Genomic DNA, 22,086 nt, shown 5'->3' with positions numbered 1-22,086 from the left:
CCGCTTTCTTGTTTTGGCTTCTTGCTACAAATGAGGACCTGGAATCACTCAGAGCGCAGATCTGTCAGTCTTTTTTGCTTTCTGAATGACAGATTGGAAACTTTCGGTGTATATGCCTTCAGCCCTCAATCATTTTCGGAAATGCATTGGGTTAAAGGTTGACAAACATGAGCGTCCATTACAATCATGGCGGAATTAGGCCAATTCTGGGGCTGTCTACTATTTTGCGGCATTTAATGTCAAGTGGGCCCCTTGCTTTGTCTCTGCAGGTGACGTCAGCATAACAATGTGGAAAAGGAAGTTGTTTTTTTTAAGAAAAAGTTGAAAATTCAGACAGCTACACTCTTTGGAAATAAGGGGGTTTGACCTTAAACCTTTAAGCTACAGTCCGGAACCCACGCCACGTCGTGTAGATTTAAATAAAAGCAACAGATAAAAGAATTTAGCTAAACTGGTCCAGGTACAGGAAAGTGCGTTGATAGAATCAAAGCCAAGGCCAGCACACGTGCAGAAGTATGTGCTGCACTGGTGAGTAGAGAGCTTGAAACTGCTGTCCTCAGAGCACCCCAAAGTAAGAAAGTTGATCTGAGTATCCCAGGAACAGTGGAGCCTATCCACTGCTGTTTGACACGTTTCATAATTTACATTTTATGTAACCAATTTACATCTGCGCTAGCCTGCAAGAGGCATGGCGTATTCTTGGTGATTATTCATTTATTTCAGCTTAATTAGAAAGGGTTTGTGTACAGAAGTTGTTCACACTGGGCTCAAAGGTAAAATGTCATGTTCTGTTGTATTCTCCAGTGACTGCTGGGAAATGTCTGAATGAAATAAGTTTTTTCCAATAAGATTATTAAGATATTTTGTTGGTCCAGTGCCTCATGTAGAACTACTTGTTGCTTTATCAAAGTTTTATTTTTCTTTGGATATGATGAGGCCAACACGTAGGCCTAAGGACGTGCCCTTAAGAAAATGCATGTAGCCTAACATAAAATAAAAGTGCAACGCCAAGATACTCGTATCTTTATGAAAGCTTAGTAATAGGTATATTGCATAAAAAACATTGCTCTATAAACGTGTGGTCGTACAGGCAAATGACGCAAAAAGGCATTATTAGTGTTTTAAATAATTTCAAATAACTGATTTAATCGTAAGAATGAATTTCTTGAAACTTTAACTGTTTTCAAATGTGGCACTCCACATGCAAGTCTTGACAATAATTGGCCTGGACACGCAATGGCCAGTCTCTCTATTATTCTTGCAGGGCAGGAGTGGGACATTTGCTTTGGCAAGATTTCCAGTGAAATAAAGGACGGCAAATAGGCTGTGATTGTGTTATGTTTTGCTCATGTCTGCGTTGAATCACTTGACTTCTATCTTCTGATTAGTAATACTTATTAACCTTTACATTTTTCTTATGTGGAGATTTAGAGAAGGGGTCTTATAAGAAGGCGCCTGAAGTTAAAGAGGCAGCAATATTTGCAAGTATCGCGGCACATTTCAAAGCTTTTTCTGTGCGATATTTGAAAACGGAGTCGTGCAGTGAACGCCTGCGTGTCCCTTTTAAAACAAACCCAGTGCCTGTCAATCACACCGCATTCCAACCAATCCCAAAGCTCCCTTTTTAAAAGCAGGTTTGCCTGCTGTGCTTTTATATTGCACCATGGCCTGTTTCGAAGCATTTTTACTACCACGGTTATTGCCACAAATCAAGAGGGCAAAGTGAGCGGCATGGGACTCACACCAACTTTAACGAAATTGAGTCTGGTTCCTACTCCTGCGAAGTTCACGGCCAAGAATTTCACATGCAGATGATATACAAACAAGGAAAATGGAAACTGAATTTCTAGGTGTATCCTGAGTGCTGAACTGGTTGATTTTGCAAACTCGTAGCCAAACTCACAACAAAACATGACAAGCCTTTCGAGGTTTAGTGGCTGCCCTCTCTCTTGCGTCAACCCCGGGGAGAGCAATACTGAACCCAGCGTGGTGCTGCCACCTTTGGCAGGAGAGCACATGGGACACCCCACTGGCAGTTCCTTAAAACTCTGCCCCTCGCACAATTTGCGAGACTACCCCGAGACGAGGTCCAGTGCATATGTTGACCATTCGGTTCCCAATTTTGCAGACTCTGGATACCCTAGCCACCGGTTAGAGCACAGCCCTAGGGGCATTATCATTGGAGCCAATCTTTCTGGAGCCGGCATGCCACCCGTCACTGATCAACTGGCATCAAGAGCTAATCAACATGGCGGGATTGGAAGGTATCGTGACTTTCCTGGCTGCAGAGACAACAGAAGCCATGCTTTTTTTACAAGTTATCAAGAGCAGGCCCATGCCTCCACCGACGCATCTCGAGATCTCGGCAGCCAGATGATGCTGGGTCTACCTGGCGACCTCCTCACTCGGACTCATCATTATGGCCAAACTATCAGCCCCAAGGGAAACAGCCAGCAACTTGTCACACAATTCCTGGGTCTGTACAAACCCCTCAACATGGCAATTCAGCGTGGAGGAGGCGACGCTTTCCTCAGGTGCTCCAGACAAACAGTGAAGCATGAGCTGGTGTGCAAGTGGAGTGACGGCCAAGAGGGGGCTGGGAAGCTGCCTTGCTCCAGAGCCTTCGGGACCATGTATGAACTTGTCACCCATGTGACAGTGGAGCATGTCGGAGGACCAGAACACTCTGAATATGTTTGTCACTGGGAGAATTGTCCGAGAGACAGGAAGCCTTTCAAAGCCAAATACAAGCTGGTGAACCACGTCAGAGTCCACACAGGGGAAAAGCCCTTTCCCTGCCCCTTTCACGGCTGTGAGAAAGTTTTTGCAAGATCAGAAAATCTTAAGATCCACAAAAGGACTCACACAGGTTAGTACGAAAGTAGTATCATACGAAAACACACAATTTTAATAATAATAATAATAATAATAATAATAATAATAATAATAAAAAAAAAACACGTTTTGATTAAATTGTATACATTTTTTATGTGGTCATTATTTTCAACTTGAAAAACTAATTATTATGTGTCAGTTTTGCAGTGTTTCTGTCTGAACTGATTAAGGACTTTTGCTAATTCTGTCACATTATTATTAGGCTACATGTATTATTATTAGTGGTATTATTATTTTATTATTATCACTAGCACAATTATGATGATGAATATTTTTTTTATATGGTGCTTGTTGTTGTTTAGGCCAAATTGTTTGCAATGTGTGATGCAGCAGAGCTTCTGTCCTTGCTTCTTGTTTTGCTCGACAAAAGCATGCAGGAACCACATACGAGTAGTAGTAGTAAGCCAGTTACAAATGAGTAGTCTGCAGGCCTAGTGGTATGGGTGCCTCTCCCACTTCATTCAGTGAAATTATTAAATAAATGCCGGGACACCGGAGAGCTGTGACGTAGCCCTTACGCTGTCTCTGCCTCCCAGGGACTCTGTGCTCAGGAACACTAGCAGGGCACATCACACAGTGATGTAGTAAGAAATAAAAAGGTGAGTGAGCAGATGACCTCAGTCAGCAAAAGCTAATAATTATCAATATAAAAAATGAGTCACATTTCAAAAAGATGATTTATTTATGGCCTCAATCTCGTTTAATTTCAGTCACTTTGATAGGCCTGTTACTTTTCAGGCAGCACTGTGAAATTATCTGATAAAATGCATTTCATTTTAAAAAGGTGACTTTCTTGGGGCATTTCCTTCTATGCCGCTGATAAGATCACAGAATCTAATATCTTCTTTATAAAGAATTTACTGTGCAATCTTATTTTATTCTTATTTTCACACACACCAGGTTATTGTAGTAGCAACGTAATCTCACAAGGTCTTATTATACTGACATGTGGGATTTTAAATTAAAATTATATTTAACGAATGAATTGAATGGCCCTCAGAAAAAAAACAAGTTATTATGCGCCCCCTTTTACTTCTGGTGTAAATTGTTTTACTAATGAAAGCAAAGAGAATAGAGACAGAAAAGGGCCGCTTGTGACTTTCCTTATTACATAACTGCACATGCGTAGTGTGTTGTGAATTTATGTTTTTTTTATTCCTAAAGGCAGAAATCCATTAAGATGCAGACCTACAAAATGATAATTTCACCGAAACTATTAAAGTTTATTTAATAGTTCAGAGGCCAGTTCTTCCTGATGGTCCGCTACATCACTGTGTGTGCAGGATGGACAGTGCGCAGCTGTAGGCAATTTTGTGCTAGAACATCAATTAGCATTTTGATAGCCATAAGTCATTCTATGCATAATAACTCCATTTAAACAAATCTTTGTATTTGCTGTCGCAGATTCATCATAATCCAAAGCATGTTTAACTGCAGCCTTGTTGATTTGGTCCGCAGATACACTGTCTCACTTGTTGCGACCAGGACTGCACCAGAGTCTCAGCAAGTAGTTCATAGACAGTTTTGCGCATTAGTAACAATTTATTAGACTATACAAATGGGGTATTTGTAAACATTTATAATCATGGCTGCAATGGCCTGAAGCGGCTCTGTATTTGCAGAGTCACTGATTGAAAGCTGAAGATCAGATTTGTCATTTCACATCCACAGTGTGGAGTGAAGCCTAGATGTGCATTTTTGTTTTGTAGGGTAACTTTTCATATAACATGGTTTTATGGAATGCAGTCAATTGACTTAGGCTAAATCAGTATTAGCATAGATGGCCAAGGTGAGCATGCACGGGCCTGTAAGCATATTCGTAACCCGCCGTCATTTCTCTCTTTGCACGTTTAGGTGAAAAACCTTTTAAATGTGAGTTCGAGGGCTGCAACCGGAGGTTTGCGAACAGCAGCGACAGAAAGAAACATTCTCACGTGCACTCCAGTGATAAACCCTACATGTGCAAGGTCAGAGGCTGCGACAAGTGTTACACCCACCCAAGCTCCCTGCGAAAGCATATGAAGCTCCACTGCAACAAGGCCCACGACGCCAAAAGCGGTGACGCGCGTTCTGGTGACGGGGGTCACATTGTGGAGGCCAGGTCAACCCGAATCCCGGATGGAGCCCAGATCAGCCCCCCTCATCCCCCCAGCTCAGCTCAAGATGTCCCCATGTCCCCAGAGAGTCGAGACGAGTCGACTCCGAGGTCACGTTTCCATCACACGTTTGACAGCAGTTTGGACTACTCCACTCACAGGTCACAGCCCCTCTTGGACCCTTTGTTGCTTCAGAGAGGCAGCTACAGGTCCCAGTCCTCCCAGTACCCCTGCAGCCAGACAGGTCACACTTTTGCCCAGAGCTCAAGGACTTTCCCCTCCACTTCTCCCTTTCAGAAAAGTATTGTCAATGGATGGTACACATGCCACAGCGGCGTGGACTCCTTCCCACCAAAGCAATGTAATAACATCCCATCTCTCTGAGCTCCTGTTGAGGACTTACAATTTCTTGGGCCTATTTTTCATGTTAGAGCCTAAACCTACAGCTGTATCTCTGTTACTCTGTATTTTTGTGAATGTTGTATCAGATATTTTGTGACACGTCCTGAGTCATCGTATTGAAATCTTGCATTGCGAAATGTGGCCAGGTATAGCCTATTTGTTGTCGTGAGGCCTGTTTGGGTGAGTCTGGCCACCGTGGGTTATAGGAACTTTGACAAAGTGTATATGCCTAATTGTTTCGCTGTGTTGCATAATTATTAAATATATCTATCTTAAGTGAGACAAAATAACATTACAAAGGAAATTATGTTTCCCGCGTGTCTTCTGAACTTCTAGGCTATTACTGGAAAGAAAAAAGGAAACGTCTTGTTGAATGTAGCCCTATGTGTAGGGATCTTTGTTGAATGTAAACTTGGTGTAATGTATGTCGGGAAGATAGCAACATTATTCATGTCTTTGTGTATGTCGCAAGATGAAACAAATATCAAAGATTTCTCAAGTTAAATTTTGAGACCTAACAAGCACGATGGGCCTGAAGCATGATAAATCTGTAATTAAAATACTGCGCGGCTCAGTAGGTTTACTTTTTCTCTCCCCTTGATTAAGATCCACTTTTGGCCCCCTTTTTTATTACACATTCGTAATCCTGTTTGTATTATATGTATATTTCACATTTCTGTGCAAAGTAAGACCAGTGTGAGCATAAACCAGTGTTCGTGATACTATTAAAACGTTTAATTAGCATACAGTTCTACTGTATATAAGCCTACTGTATAATTAATTATGTATTCTATATTTTATTAAAGTGTCTATATTCTCTTTGATCAGGCGTGTGTGGTTAAACCCAATCAATGCATTTCCATCCTGAACTCAAACTTTTTTTTATTTTTTATTTGATAATTTCTAGTATCCCATATTTTCAGGCCTGGAAACGGAGGGTATTCTCACTTACAGAAGATCTATTCGGTGTTTATGGTTGTCAGATACTGGCCAGATCATCAACACAAACTGGATTGGTTGAGGTAGTACATCGCCTGTGAGTGAACTGTAACGTTATAAACTAAAATTTACCCCAAAAATTGCTCTAAGTCGGCTAAAATGTGACGGTCACTCTGAACAACAAACAACAAACAACAAACGGTTTTCTGTTCGCTTCAAGTAGATTGTAGCTTTCTGAACTGCGCCTTGAACGCGTGCGTTTCTGGGGATACAGGTGTATTTGCCACAAGGTCACGCGCATTCTTTCTTTCAGTGAGGCAGTCCCCATTTGCCTTTTGCTTCCTCAAGTCAATTTAACTAAATTGAGTTATCTTATTAATCAAATTTTATATTCCCCCCCCCCCCCCCCCCCCCCCATGTCACATGTAGCCTAACTATATTGTATTATCCAAATACTAATAGCTAAGTCTATCTTCCAAATCTTTATAGTATACTACAAACACAATTTTCTCAATAGCAGCTTTTACATTCAAAGAAATTGGAGCTCCTCACTGGATTAATAGATCTGCTGGATTTCACTGTAAAGTCACAGTACCACTCAGAGGACAGATATGTCATGTTCTGTTTCATTTTGCAATTCCTTAAAGTTGAAAAAGTTTGAGAAAAAGCTAAAAAAAATAAAGATTTTAGTGTTCCTTTTTTTGGACGCACACACTGCTATTGGTAAAATGTTTGCTTCACTTCACCTAAGTTCCAGTGTTACAGCATTTGTTCATGTTTGCTTTTTTTTTGTTTTGTTTGTTTTTTTGTACTTTCTGGAATGTAAATTTCGACAAACACCTCATTATTTTAGAGAAATAAGATGAGAAGATTTGTGTTTCTTCTTTTTCTCGGCAGAACTTGAATTCTGTTTCAATGCTAATCCTGGTGCAGAGCAAAATTCATCTTTAGTGAGTTATTATTGTCATACAGCTTAATCTTAGTTTACACTCCCTGTTTCCTGTGTCAAAAATTATACCTCTCTCTAACAATATTACCTGCTTAAAAGGAGAAGGAGAGTGATTGGAAACTGAATGACAAGGTTGAAGTATAGTTAATGGGACATTTAATGGGGTGTAGCTAAAGATGATGTACACAGCGAGTGTCTGTCCTCGTCACGCTCTGGAAAGTACTGCAGTTGCCTGATTATTGTGGAGGTTGGGTGGGTCACAATTATGATGAATAAGGTAATGGAAAAAAAAACTTCTGCTCCACTGCCAGAAGCAAAGCTTTATACTTTGTATCTGTATATATGGATTTCAGCGTTTTATACCATTAAATATTTGGATGATGACTGCCATTATATATACTAATTTGCTTCACACATATCAAGAGGAAATCAGGTCAAAATTGCATTCATTTGACAATTCTTTGAAATATATGCTTACAGTGATCTGACAGCTAACTAGCTGTAAGAAGGATGTTCTTCATTCCAGTGAAAGGGTTTGATGAAGGGGCAGTTGTCTGGATGGCCACAAACATACTTCCTGTGTGCACCATATTAATACATTCTTGTTAGTTCTTGGTTATTGGTTATTTTGATAATATTTGAAAGACGAGAAACAAGTGGTATATGCCTATAAGCCGCTCGTATTATTTTTGTTGCTTTATCCTTCTATATTTATAAAACTGTTAAAAAGAAATAATAATAATTCTCTAGACTGTTTTAATCCTCTTTCATATTTCTGAGGGAAACTTGCAAAGCACCTACATTTATGTGCTTACGGTATAATTATTCTCAAGATGGTGCAGAGTTGTCATGAACTTGTTTATGCATTCTTTGTGCTGGTTAAAAGTGTATGTTGCACATGATACTCATGGGAGGGTGCATCTGTAGGGAGAGTCACATATTTTTGATGATGTATTTTGCAAATCCCTCTTGAGTTTTGACCGCAGTTAATTTTTAGCTTTCCATGAGGCATCTCTCTGAAAACCCTACACAAGTTTCAGTATTTGTATTTCAATTTTTGATAAGACAACAACCAGTTTCAATTACGTAAAGTATCCATCCATCAATTATACCAGTGCTATACCCACTTATCTTTGAGGGTTGCGTGTGTGTGTGGGGGGGTACGCACTGGTGCCAAACCCAGCTTTGGTGGTGTACATATCGGATAGGTCTTGCTTTAATCAGATTTTTTTCAAATTGTTTTTTGCTAATGAGTAGCAAACGTGATGAGTGATCAGTACCACTCAGGTTGATAATGCTAATAATTTTCATGACATTTAAGGATTTGTGGTAAGTAGTTTGGTATGGTCTTAGATAGATCAAGCTGATGATATTGTGAAATACTTCAAATGTGAAGCATTTCTGAACTGGGTTGGCTTTGTTCAGTATACTTTAATTATGTGATGACTGAAATGTATGAGATCCCCTTCTTTTGTATTGCTACCTTATCAATAGCTTGAATCAAATTCTTTAATCAATGTGTAATTTGATGTAATCTCAAGAAAGTCTGTATTTCTATCTCAGAGTTCATCATCTAAACCCCAACTGTTGCCCCTTTCTCCTCTACTTCTAAAAATAGTCAAACTCTCCACAGAAAACATAATAGAGATGATCAAAAATTGTTTTGCGCTTAAAGAAACCTCTATATTTTCAGTATGTGCAGCAACCTGAACTGTGAATTTCTCCCAATACAGTATGTGAGCTTTTCGGCGTATTTTCTGACCAAGCCGTGGTAATATTCCATAATCACTGAACCCTGCCACACCCTTCCCCCCTGTAATCACAACTGATTAGACCTCCGCTTCCCAGTTTGCCACTTGTCTGCCGCCATCTTTACTCTTGCGCTCTCTGCCTAGCAACAAGCACAGGCGCCATTTTGGACAGGGTATACAGGGCATACATCAATTTAATGTAAATAAATCCATTTCACCTTGGGATCCATTTTATCTTCCCCCCTGGGTTGCTGTTATGCCATACTTGGGTTGAGCCCCAGCTGTGTACCAGGGGGTGGGCTGCTTTATCACACTAGGTCTTTGGTTTTATGCATCATCATAACTGTGTATGACATCTTGCGTAACCTACACTATGCAGCTCCCATACTTTACCAAATATGGTTTAAGCACTGGTCTCGGGTTGTGTCTCAGTGTTGACTCTGACTGACCAAATATGATTTTAATTGGATCTCTGGCTTTTCCCCCCATCATCCCCAGGTCAAGCCAGCGGTGCTGTTTCTCCCCAACTTGCTTTTCATCCTCCCCTCTGTGCCCCACTCCCTTTTTTTTTGCCAGGTCCTCTTGTTCCTCCGTCTCATCTATCTCTATCCTGGCAGCTCCTGGCTATCTTCATCCTCTATGGCTCCTTTATGATGGCCCCCTAATCTCTGCCAGTGTGGTTCCATGGTAAGTAGGTGTCCTCTGCCAGATTCTCCCCCAAACATGCATGGAACGTGACTCATATATCTTCCTTTTCTGTATACTCTCTGTCACTCTCTCCATGGGAAATTGCAACCCCACATGGTAAACTGGATGCAGCTGCTCTGCTGCTCTAATTTTCTTTACATTCTTTTTCCAGTTGGGGAGTGGTAGCTACTGAGGGGTTTGGCATCAAGGCATCAACAATGCTAACAATGCATAATGGGGGCAATTGTAACAATGATGAAAGATTGATTCTAAAGTAAAAGATTGAACAATATACAATACAACTCTCAATAAGATGAAACGGTGGAGTAGAATGCATATGTAGCTCATTTCACTTGTTCTTCTTTGAGAACATTAGTAAGGTAATCTGTTTCATGTCTAAGCCTGTGTTAATTTGGCAGCTTGACAATTAATAAGCTATTAAAACACGCCCTCAGAAAGCATTGGTCTTATGTAAGACAATGCAATCATTAGAATCACATGCAAATGTTAAGCATGTTTACAAACCATAAAATAGTGAAATGTAGAGTCCCTGTGCTGTGTTCTTATGATTTAACCAGACTGATCCTTTAGACCTTCATCTGCACTGCAGTTTTCTGATTTCAGTGGTGCCAGCCCCCTGTGTAGTCCAGCCTGTACCAGGGATTATTAAACTAGACTCCTATTCAGTCTTCCCAACGGTCGCTCCTCTGTCAACTTAAGCCCAAGCCTCTCGAACACTCTGCTCTCCGACCATTGTTGCAGAATTCGCCTAAAACTGTGTATCGCTGAACAGCCAATATGCAGTGGGATAGAGACAAAGGCCACGCCTACCCTTATATTTAATGGATATTTGTCTTTTGGTGCATTGCATTTTACCCCTGTGAATGGTCTTTTTTCATTTATTATCCATGCCTTACATAACAGATAGTTTGACAGTATCTGACAAGCCAGTTTCTGAGACCTATTGTGGAGACTTTAATGTTCTCCTATGAGCTGGTAAGCTCAGGAGGTAACCACATGACTGACAGCAATCATCTCAATTCATACATTGAATTAACAGCAAACTGAAAGCAAAAGTATTTATACATGAACTGCAGTAATGTTGTTATGGCCTGTCGCAATGCAAAATGAAAATGAATCATATTTGAAAATCCATATCTTTCAAAATTCATACTTCCAAGATTTTTTGGGAGTTAGAGTAGGTTGTGTGGGGTGAGCAGACCTTTGAAGATCTTTCAAGTCCTGCAAGCTTCAGGCCTATGAGATGCCACGCCATCCTTTTAAGGGACTGACCATAACTTTGGTCCCCTTGCTTTTAATCCCTCCTCCAGACCCTTGTCATCAGAGATCAACCAGGCTGAGCCTTAATGTCCTTCATTCGCTGGCAAGGGCAACTGGTAGCTTTTATATATGTGGAGAGCCAGATGAATATTCTTAAATCTGCACGTTGGAGCAGGAACTAATGACTTTATCTTCATCTGTGCTACAGTATATGATCTTGAGAAATTATCAATTACATTAAAAAGTCTCAGCTTAATGATTCACATTTACAGAATTAATTTGTAGGAAAATGTTTAAAAGGCTTTGATCAGCATGCCTAAAGAGCACAATGCCTTAGATTTTACAAAAACAGTCCAAAGAGACTGTAAGTGCCTGTTGTCTTTACTGTCTCTCAAAACTATCACATTTCATTAGCAACAATTAAGTTCTGTTGTGAGATACAGCATTTGAATACTTATTGTATGATTTCTCAAATCTCTGTCGTTTGAGGTTGAACTTAAAAAAGGGATCACATTGATCAGGGTCCAGGCTGTTTCAAAGCAATGAGTAATCGCGAGTGTTTAATTTTATCTGTTGCAGTATGCATTGCAAGGCGGCTGTGTAATCAAGCCTGTGAACTCGACATCTGAAGGAAGGATTCTGTTTCTGATCACATCCCTATTGAAGTCCATCCATTCGCTGAACATGGATGTGTTGACGAGCTCAAGCTTGCACTCATTGGTATGTGGCCGTCAAATTAATATGTAGTTGACATAATGCTGTATTTCTAGTGTTTGTTGCAGTACTCGGGGGGCCCACAGGGCCACATTTTAGAAAGCTGTAAGTAAGGACGCATGGCGTTCTCGCTGTTAACCTTCAGCGTTACAAGAACACCCCAGGGCCTAACTCTACAATGATGGATGTAGGATGGCGGGGGTTAGGGGGCCCCACACACAAACCAGGAATTCCCCTTGGGCCTTTTCAATTACAGTTAGACCAAGCTCCATACTGTGATGATATGTTGCTTTAAGGCTGTGACATTAATGGAGGGGACAAATGTGATTTGGTGTGGTGTTGACCCTAAAGTGCAGGACACAGACAGAAGCACTCTCATGGCACATAGGCAACAGGAAGACATGCAAGGTATCCTATTGTTGCTTTATTTACTCACAGTCATCTATAAAATAATCCACAGTGTAATTTAGGTCCGTCTGAAGTTTTTCAGCTATTGATAGAAATAGTTTATCATTAGCCACAGGCTAAAGGGAGCACGAGGAGCATGAGAGAGAGTAATTAGACACTAGTGTGGCTTTGAGGAGCCCAGGTAACGGATTTAGTAGTGGCAAAGGGAAAGGGATGGACTGCCCCTTCATCTTGTTCGTGATCAATAAAGCGGCCTAACCTTGTATTGGACGTATACTATGATATGGTAATGGGCTGTACAATGCGTGTGTATGTGTCTGCGTAGGTGTGCATGCGAGCACTTTTATTTAACATCAAAAACAGCTGCAGTGATTTTGTCCCAGGATCAGTGCATTGCCCACATCACTGCTGACTTAAACCTGTGAAGTTTGCACACTTCCACAGATGACTTTCAAAAGGAACAAGACAGCACTGAGAACTGCATCTATTTTAGTCCCCAGGGAATAACCCTGTGTTTTAGGTACCTGGAAGAAGCAGGGGATCAAAAATACATCCCCTATGCATCAGTAGAGTGTTTTATTCACAGGGCCATTATTAAAGTGAGATATGGCTGTGGTAATTAGCCCTTGTCCTCAGCTCTACTCCAGTATTTGATACATTATCTGTACTGTTGTTGTTGTTGTGAATGCTATAGTATTCTTTCAGATTTGTAATTGTCTATCTGTGTAACTGGAGTGTGTTGCAGAAATATTAATCTGCAACAAAAAGAAACATTTCCTTGGAAATGCAATGCCTTCGGTACAACACGATGTGTTGACAGATGTGAGGCCAATACCCAAACAAAATCTGATTTCTGAAAAAAAAAGTTGCACGTGCAGGAGAATAGAGTATGTAGTATGAATTTCTTGCTTGAAATTGTACAGTATCTGAAACTTTTAAGAGCACCAGCATAACAAGTCCAGCTATAAATTAAACATGTACTCATGTGCTGTATTTGACCGATAATACGACTTCATCAAACACATCATTAGCTATTCTCTATACGTTAACTTAATTCAGAATATACCACCTCCGCGGAGCAGTGGATAATGCTGAGGAAAAAAACACCTCTCCCTCTCTCTAGTTTATTACCACACAGCTAGACTGTAAGTAGCAAACTGTTCTTTTTTAAAAATATAATGTACATTTACTTACTTTTATCAACACATAAAGTAAAGATACCAGTCACTTATATAAAAAAATGGAGTAAACAGATCAGGAGCCAGTGTGAGCTGCTAATACACACAAGAAAGATGCCAGAGGCAACGAAAAGTCACTGTGACATAATCGTCTAAACACATTTTATTTTTCCTCTCTATGAGAAAACAGGCTGTGCTGTTGTTCAGTGTCCTTCCGTCACCCAGGATGCCTATAGATCATATCTTATCACATCATATCAGGTATTAATATTAATTGATGCTTTTTTCCCATTACTTCAGTTTAATTTGTGGGAAGCTTGAGCAAAGGTGGAGGCTAATAAATGTATTTTATTGTCCCCTGAGAAAGCCAGATCATTGGGGTGGAGTAAAGGTATATATATATGTGTGTGTGTGTGTGTGTGTCTGTGTGTCCTCCAAAGTCGATATGAAACCTAGGCTGCAGCAGCGTGGAGGACTAAGTCCCCGTGTATTCCAGCTCACAGATCACAGAAGTTATGAAAGACTGCTCTTTGATCATTTCCATTTCTAAAGTAATTTCCTTTGAACATTTCAAGTCACTTGTGCTTTTATTTATAAAGCCTATTTAGACAATCAAGGGGTGGAAAATAATTAGGCTCGCATGCACACGAGTGTGGACATGTATTCCCTTTCAATCAGTTAAAACCAGCTCTGTTAATTAAAGTTCTGAGCTGTTACTCTGCCCAAATAATTTTCTTATTAGCTTTTGCATTCCTTAGATCTGTTGTCAGCAGAGCATATTTTCTTTTGGTGACTCCTTTCTATTTTTTTTACTTACAGAAATCCCACTGACCCATATAGTTCATCACATTTCTGAAGCGTATAATATAGATTCCAAGTTAAGAGAACGGAGGCTCTATTATTAGTCCCATTTGAGTAGCACAGCCTCCTTCTAGGTGCTGCTGTGTGCTACTGAATTCCCTGAGTGAAAGCATTACCATCTCATTTGGGTAAGGGTGAGATTACCTCATGCAACCGAGCTGTTTCATCACAGAAAATGCAGGGGAGCGGAGCTGTCGCTGACTGTTTATACAGGCAGCTGAAAGTAGAGGCATTCCAGATACATTTCACAAACATCACACATGACAACTTGTGATGCCACCTTACTGATGTTTCCCTTGAAAGGTCTCTCACTAACAACAACAGCCCATTGATCCTTAGCACCATTTTAACAACCTCATCACACCCTCTCACACATACACACCTGAGTGGGTTAGGATTGAAAATGTTAGCAGTTAGCAGTTAGCTTTGCCAACACATCCTTTAGTGTGGTTGTCAATTAGGCCCAGTCATTGTGGAATCTGCCCTAGAGGAGTCCTGCGCAGGGAGAGAGTGAACGAAAAAATCTGTAGTGTAAATAACTGCTCATCCCTCAGTGCTGAATTAATATGCAATACTTACATTTTTGTGCTGATTAAAAGGCTGTGGCACGTGATGAGCTATCAAAACAAGAAATAAACTACTCGGATTAAAATTCTGCTTTTAATTGGATAGATGAAAGGAGCAATTAGTTGCAGTTGAGTTAAGTTCTTTTCAAGTCAGCTCGTCCTCATTTAGAAAAATGGAGGAAAAAATAATGCATTTTTGCCATACTTGTTTCTTTCTTCAATTTGAGCATTTTTGGATTAAAATGCTTTATTTACTCTCAGTGGCCACTTTATTAGGTACACCTGTACAATCTCTTGCAATTCAATACAACAACGCTGTCATAAATTTCAGCTATACAAAGTGTATCATGCTCAGTTTTTGTTGACACTCTCAGATATTATAATTCAAGCATATGTGTATAATTAAAGTCATAGTTAAAGGTGTTGTTGTGCTGGACTGCATTATATTGAGAGGTGACGAGAGGTTACATTTTTTGTCCTCCCTATTTACAAACATGAGAGAGGCAGAATATTATGAACACCTTTGAATATAGTGCTGCCTGTTAGAACACCACCCCTAATTATGACCTTGATGCCAAAACATATAATTTATTTGACTCCTCTATGACAGGGCCTCATATAAGGAGACTTTGTGGCAGTACAGTTGTATTGGATTGCATTAGATTGTACAGGTGTGTCTAATAAAGTGGTCACTGAGTGTATTTCTACTTGTTGTGATGTAAACGTAGCTCATGACTTCTTACAACTACAGTGTATTAACCTTTTTTTAAATGTTTATATACTGGTTATGCATTCTAAATAGTGGGCTTTAAGTGTGACCAGTGCAACTTTCTGATCATATTGGAGGCTGTCCATGGTGCTGTTTAATTGCATTGCATTTCATTGAGAGATGTTTCTAATATTTGATTGTTCATATAAATGTGACAAACAAAATACTAGACACACATCTTCGTATAATACTCAACAGCACCACAAACTACAGTCTCCAAAATCACTATAACATTTAATCAACATCTCTTCAACAGTTTCAGTGAAAACTGAATACTATATCCTTGATATGGTAGCGTTTAGTTCAGGGCTGTTGTATTAGACTGCATTAGTTAGAGCAGGGTGTAACACCTGACACCTGAGTGTGTGTATACCTTTCTCATTTAAATTTTTAATTTGATAACGTACAGGTTTAGAGAAAAGTTCTTCATTCTCAGGAGATCTCAGGAGGACTTACGTAATGTTGATGAGACTCTAGATAAACCGCCTACCTCTTTCATCCTGGCTAGTGGATAGGAAAAAGAAGACCTTCCCACTTGTTGGCCTCCATCCTGCTCAGTCAATATATGTTGCATCTATATTGAATATTCTGTACATTTGTAGCTGTGAGGCAGTTATTTTATAGACACACAGTTTTGAACGGGTGATGTGGTAGCGGTTGGAGTTTGAGGTTGTTTCCTGTTGTGGAAAGGGGGCGAGATGACCAGTAGTGTCATTCTGTTATTGCACTGACCTTACTCATCAATCAGAAATCAAAGCTCTGACAGTTGCCAACATTAAAGGGCTGTTGCTGGTGTGTCCTGCGCCAAGAGGCTTCTTTCTGCTGAGCATATTAATATACTGTAGGTCACGAGGAGGCTCATCACTGATCATGAAGGGAAAGATAGATGCTTCTGAGCCACACGCGGCACGGTCCAAGTCAATATTCATACTGGAATATACAGTCATCAAAGACCACAAGTTGTGGACCACTAAAATGACTGAAGTGGTATGACACTTATTTTAATCAATCAGGAATTTACAGTTGTAGAATTTACAATAACAACAATAAATATTTAAATAAAAGAATAATTTTACATTAAGCTTCCTTATATATGCAGATTATTTGTTCCTAAAAGTAAAGCTTTACTTATTGTTGCTAGACTGTGTGCATGTTGCCTAAAGGCCTGCATACATATTTGTATTCCAGGCTGATTTGAGGATTCAGCAATAATATTCAGAAATAAACCTCACATTAGAAAAAGTCCAAAATCCGAAAAAAAGGTAACCAAGATGTCACAGTTGCCAGTTGCAGCCTGCGTCAAGAAAAACAAAGTATCATCCTGATTCCACTCATCTGCATTTAGGTGTATTCATCATGTTTTTCTCCACCCCTTTTGGGATTTTGAGTCAGGCAAGATGTCTGTTTATCTGAACAACCAGCAGAACTTCAACTGGGCCTCTTTTGCATTCAGAATTGTGTCTCAAGGAATGCCAGGTTAACAATCAAGCTAAGTGCTGAAACTCTCTTTGATCTGCTGCTTTAACCACACATCAATAATCACATTAAGTTTAATGTAATTTGCACCAAACATTAGCGTTAATTATTTACCTAAAATTTTTTGCAGGCTGTTTTTTTTTTTGTTAATTTACTCAATTTTGGAGTAACATATTAGATGTAAAATATGTATAATTTGACAAGTGCATTTAAAGTATAGTATGTTTATTAGATTTTTTTAATTCAAAGATTGCAACTTTCAGCTGTTACAACCGGCCTGTCTATCAGTGGGGCTGGCCATGCTGCTTATCAGAAGTGAACAAGCAAAATCCATTCATTCATTGTGTGCACTAGCAAATGTAGGTAGAGCGTACTGCTACCTCACAGCATCGACAGTTACTGGTGCTGTTTTCCCTCTAAAAATTGAGATGGAGCCCCATAACAAATCCCCAGTTAGAAAAAAAATATGTGCAACATAAAATGCATGTTTCATGATGTCAGTGAAAAGACTTTCTCAGTTGGCATCATGTCTCGAGCAATGTAGTGTATGCTTTTACCAGCATTTAGAGTATCTTAATTCTTACGCAGACACTGTGATTTAGCCTTTTTTGTGTGCACCAGGACATGTTTATGAGCTAATAGGCCTTTGTTAGTAGTACTCTATTTATTTAATACAATTGTAGTGTGAACAGAAGGAATAATAAACAGGCTGACTAAACATACGATTCTTCTTTTGGGCTGAGAAAACCCTGTGTAAGGACACAAAAGGGGGACGTTTCCACTGTGGAAAGTAAATTCTTTTGAAGTGGAACTAATCATCTGAGGGATGGTTCTCGTTGTCCCAACAACGCAGCTGAATTGGAATGAGCCTTCTTTTTTGTGGAAGATATGTTTTCTTTTTTTCATTCAGAACTGATGATGATAGTAGTTTCACGCCCTGTCCACCCACATTGTCCGTCCAAACTTCTTTGCAGATAAGTCTTTACTTGGAGACGCCAAACACACGGCGGGTGACTCTTGGACTGTGACGTCAGCCTCACTCCTCTGTCTTCCAGTCTTTACGCTTTTTAATACCGTTAGAATGAAAAGGGAATCTCACAGCAAATCCTCCCCAATAACAGTTCTTTCTTAGAGTGTGAAAAGATCAAGACTTTTCAACTACTCCTGGATCATAATGTACCAGTCACTCTTAAGATAATACTGCTCTAATGTTTAAAGTTTTGCTTGCTTTTTAACAAAATTAAGAGTTAAGTATTTTCAGTGTACATTGTTATGTTAATTTAAAAAGCATGGCTGTATTAAACCTAAAGTATAAAAATGTGTTATTATTTACACTTTCTGGTTACTCTTAATAGGTTCCTTATTTTCTTAGGCTTTAATGCTCTTTTTTGTTTTAATATTACAATATCTTTAATGCAGCCATTTACTCTTAAAAATCTATACAGGGATATTTCTGCTTTATTTACACTCTCTAGTGAAAATCTAGTTTTAAAAACTATTAATTAAGTTGTATCAATTAGCCTACTTCTTACAAATTCTGATAAGAATTTAAAAAAGTGTTTTTACATTAAGGGTCTGAACATAGTTGAAGGCGTAAAGGACATTTTTTTTCTTTTCTTTTGTATCTAGTGTAATGACCCTCTTCAAATTAAGACTACGTTAAAAAATAACCCTAGAAAAAAATTAAAGACCTGTTGACATTTGCATGCTTACTCTGAATGTCAATCAGATGATATAGGTCTAATTTAAATCTATGAAGAGCAAATTAAGCTATTCTTTGTGAAGGCTTAGCCAGTCATTTATGATAAATTAGATTAACTATTCTTTCACTACATGTCCCACTAGTTCTATTAGGTGGTGAAAGGTTGCAAAAGTGTGAAGGCAGGATCCACAGGACTATGATATTCTTGCTAATGATAGTACATCTCATTTACAAACCAAGTAAGCAATTATTGGCTAGAATGATGAGGTGTCTGATTAACTGCGACAACTCCTTTGTTTAGAGGTGAAGGGATGTGCTTCAGCTTGTGTACAGGATCTCCACATATGTCCTCAGGGAATTGAGAAAGGTAATTTTGGCCATCTGACCTCAGACTGAGAGAATTCCAATCTCTTACCGTTACTAAATCTTTATCTTCAGACAGGCTGTATAGCATCGCCTCTCTTGAGTTATAAACTGTCAGCCTTTCTGCTAGTCCTATAGTAATCCAGCCGTTTTATTGTCTCAGTGGGGGTACAGAGTTCAGGCAGCAGTCATCCCCAAAATAGAGGTGAACTGTTCAGGAAAGCGTCCTGGCTACTGTGCTAGCTTATCATTCAGACCTGTCGATGCTTTTAAGGGGCACATAAACACAGGGTAGAGTCCTCCTCGTAAACTTGTTGTACATTTTAGTACACACACAGTTTGTCACACGAATAAACAAAAGCTCTTGTTGAAAGTTTCAAATAATCACCTCTTTATCTCAGTTAAACAGAACTATCAATTGAAACACCATCTTCTCTGTGTAAAGATGATTATTGGAATGGAAATGTTAGCATCAATTATCAATCAAATCTAAATGAAGCATAAATTAAGATTTAACCATCATCAGATCAGAACTTACGAGACATGTTTTTACTATTCATACTTTTTCATTCTCTACTCAAGGCTTTCCTAATGTGTTTTCATATTTATTATGTATGCAAACTTCTGATGGCTGAATAAGTCTACATTATTCATAAATTCTCTCATAGATGATTTATTAATTGCGATACTGCACTTTTGCCGAGAAGGACACCCAAAGAACAACAGGTTTCAGATTGATATTATGTTGTAAAATAGTATCTAATAGAATGTTTGAAGTCAAACTGTTCTTCAACTATCCAGAATAGCAGCATGTTGGCAGTGAAGTCATGAATGTAGCCAGAGATTTGGCAAACAAATTAGACCCAATATGAGTCTGTGTTGAAAACTATAGTGAAGTATTTGTATTACTGAGAGGCAGGTGGCAGCCAAATGAACAAAGTCGTCCTCAGTCAAAAAACGAATTCAAACGCAGTAGACTTGTCATAAATCGACATGATGTTCCGTTAATGCAACAGCTTTTCACACACCAATTAAAGTGTATTTAGGCTGCTGATGCGGGATTTGGCAGCAGTGTGTGCCACTGTGATGTCACGCAGGGGTAGATCTGTGGTAGCAGTGACAGGAAAGACAACTCTGTCTTCCTCAGCTGAAGACAGTAACTGCAGGATTAGCCTTGGCCTCTTTTCTTTTTTTAAAATGGTGAAACAAATGTTGGGATTTTGAATCTGTTTCGTCTTGTCACTGTCTGTCTACTGGAAACTGCCTGTTTTCTGCTGAAGCTTCACTACACTATTACTGACTGGAGCAGGTTAAGGCAGGACACAACAGATAAGCTTGTGGCACACTTGAATATAGGCCATTTTTAGTTCTTTTTGGTTAGAAGAAATTCAGCCCTTTAGAGGGTACGAATTTAGAATCTTAAAGGAACCTACTATTTTTCTTTCCTGCAAAAAAATCGCCTCTATTAAAGCCATTGTGAGCACACCATATTCTAAACATGGATGAAGAGGCTGATGTCCTAGAAATGCAATTAGCAATAGCAATGCCCAGGAATACGTTTTCCTAACAGAGCGATTGATCAGTTGTGTTGTATTATCTTCATATCTTCCAAATATCCCTTGGCTTGCTTTGTCATTTTTACATGCCATGCGGTAGCTGGTTGCCATTGTCATCATGGCAGACTGGGAGCCGGAGAGAGGACGCCAGCGCGGTGCCAGTTGGCTCAAGTAGTGAAAACACAAGGCAGGCACAGCACGATTCTAATCTTTATCGTTCCAGACAAGAAGGTCACTTTTGTGACGATTGCGTTTTTTATGTGTCCCATTAGCCAGAAGACAGATTTCATATACTATGTATGGATTTGTAAAACTACCTATATTTGACTGAGTTATGTACAAGATTTAGCTCATACTCTATTAAAAAGTGAATTTTCAACTTAAATTAAGGGGAAAATAGACTGAGGTCAAGTTATTAAGACAAGGTTATGTAACACTGAGTGAGCCACTCCAGTTACTGAGTAAACAGCAATTGCACAAGTCTATTATTAGGATGTAAGCTACCATCAGAAATGGTAAATAGTTAATTGCATCTTACTTGCTTTTTTTCTCAAATTTGTGTAACAAAATTGTATTTACAGATAGTAGGACTGTTGGTTCATCGTGAATTTTTGTTTAATGAGTTCAAACCATTCCCCTATTCTGTTAAAAACCAAACAAATGCGGCTTTCTTCTTTGCTGTGCTGCAGTCACTGTAGCTTGCGACTAATAAAAAGTATGTGTACCTTTACTTATTGTATAGCTTTATCGGTTTTCATGCAGCTCTCCAGCCTGTGGGACCTATCCTCCTGGTAGTGCTTTGCCTGGTAGACAATAGTCCTGCAAATATCAAGGGCCAAGTCATTATCTCCTGCTCAGCAGGTGTAGACATTATTAGAGTGTTGAACTAATGATATGTAATGAGCTCTCTGTGACACATGTCTAGCCACCCTTACTATCATGGGGCCCATTAAAAGATAACAGCATCAAAATGAGTTTCTTTGGGAAGCCAAGCCTAAGCTTGTTAATATATCAAACTATATTTAAGTTGTGTATGCAGTTTCACATGTTGTGTGTTACTGCAATGAGCCAAAACGTTTGGTCAATTTTGCTTTTATCGTTGTTTGGTGAATTTAGTTTGTGCATAAACTTGGTGACGTTTACATACTATCAAAGCACAGATACTATGCATAAGATTTACACTACTGACAAATGCCCTTTGTCAGTAGTGTGCGCTTGTACAAATGTCTATGACAACTTCTCTTTTTTTAAACACACACCAAGAAAATGATTCCATGACTAACACAGGGATGAGTCATTATTTGTTAGTGTTGTCAGTCTAAATTGAAAGCCCAGGACACAAATACATGGCTGTCTTAAAAATTTATATTGGAAATGGTTTTGATGTTGTACCCCACTGCAAACACTTTCAGCCTTCTGTAGGTCTCCTAGCAACAGCAAACAAAGGCAGGACCCATCTCAAGTTTCCCGTGGAGCGGCCAGTCCGGCGTGCC

General features: G+C 39.3%; 1 protein-coding gene across 1 annotated transcript; it reads left to right on the top strand.

Annotated features, from left to right (window-relative positions):
* The first annotated feature begins 1,635 nt into the window (after positions 1–1,635).
* Positions 1,636–6,520, top strand: zic6 (zic family member 6). The gene is made up of 2 exons (XM_038698681.1): positions 1,636–2,869; positions 4,750–6,520. Exons 1-2 carry the CDS (start codon positions 1,912–1,914, stop codon positions 5,373–5,375), a joined length of 1,584 nt encoding a protein of 527 aa, XP_038554609.1. The 5' UTR covers positions 1,636–1,911; the 3' UTR covers positions 5,376–6,520.
* Positions 6,521–22,086: the final 15,566 nt, after the last annotated feature.

Source organism: Micropterus salmoides, unplaced genomic scaffold, assembly GCF_014851395.1.
Source record: "Micropterus salmoides isolate LMB-PRFRI ecotype aquatic unplaced genomic scaffold, ASM1485139v1 Ms_hic_scaffold_5, whole genome shotgun sequence".
Classification (NCBI taxonomy): Eukaryota; Metazoa; Chordata; class Actinopteri; order Centrarchiformes; family Centrarchidae; genus Micropterus; species Micropterus salmoides.
This window is presented reverse-complemented; position numbering and strand designations above follow the sequence as displayed.

Excerpts from the sequence above, each read along its gene's own strand:
- zic6 (XM_038698681.1), top strand. The coding sequence starts at position 1,912 with ATGACAAGCCTTTCGAGGTTTAGTGGCTGCCCTCTCTCTTGCGTCAAC. Across the intron at positions 2,870-4,749 it reads CCACAAAAGGACTCACACAG|GTGAAAAACCTTTTAAATGT; the intron begins GTTAGTACGAAA and ends TTGCACGTTTAG.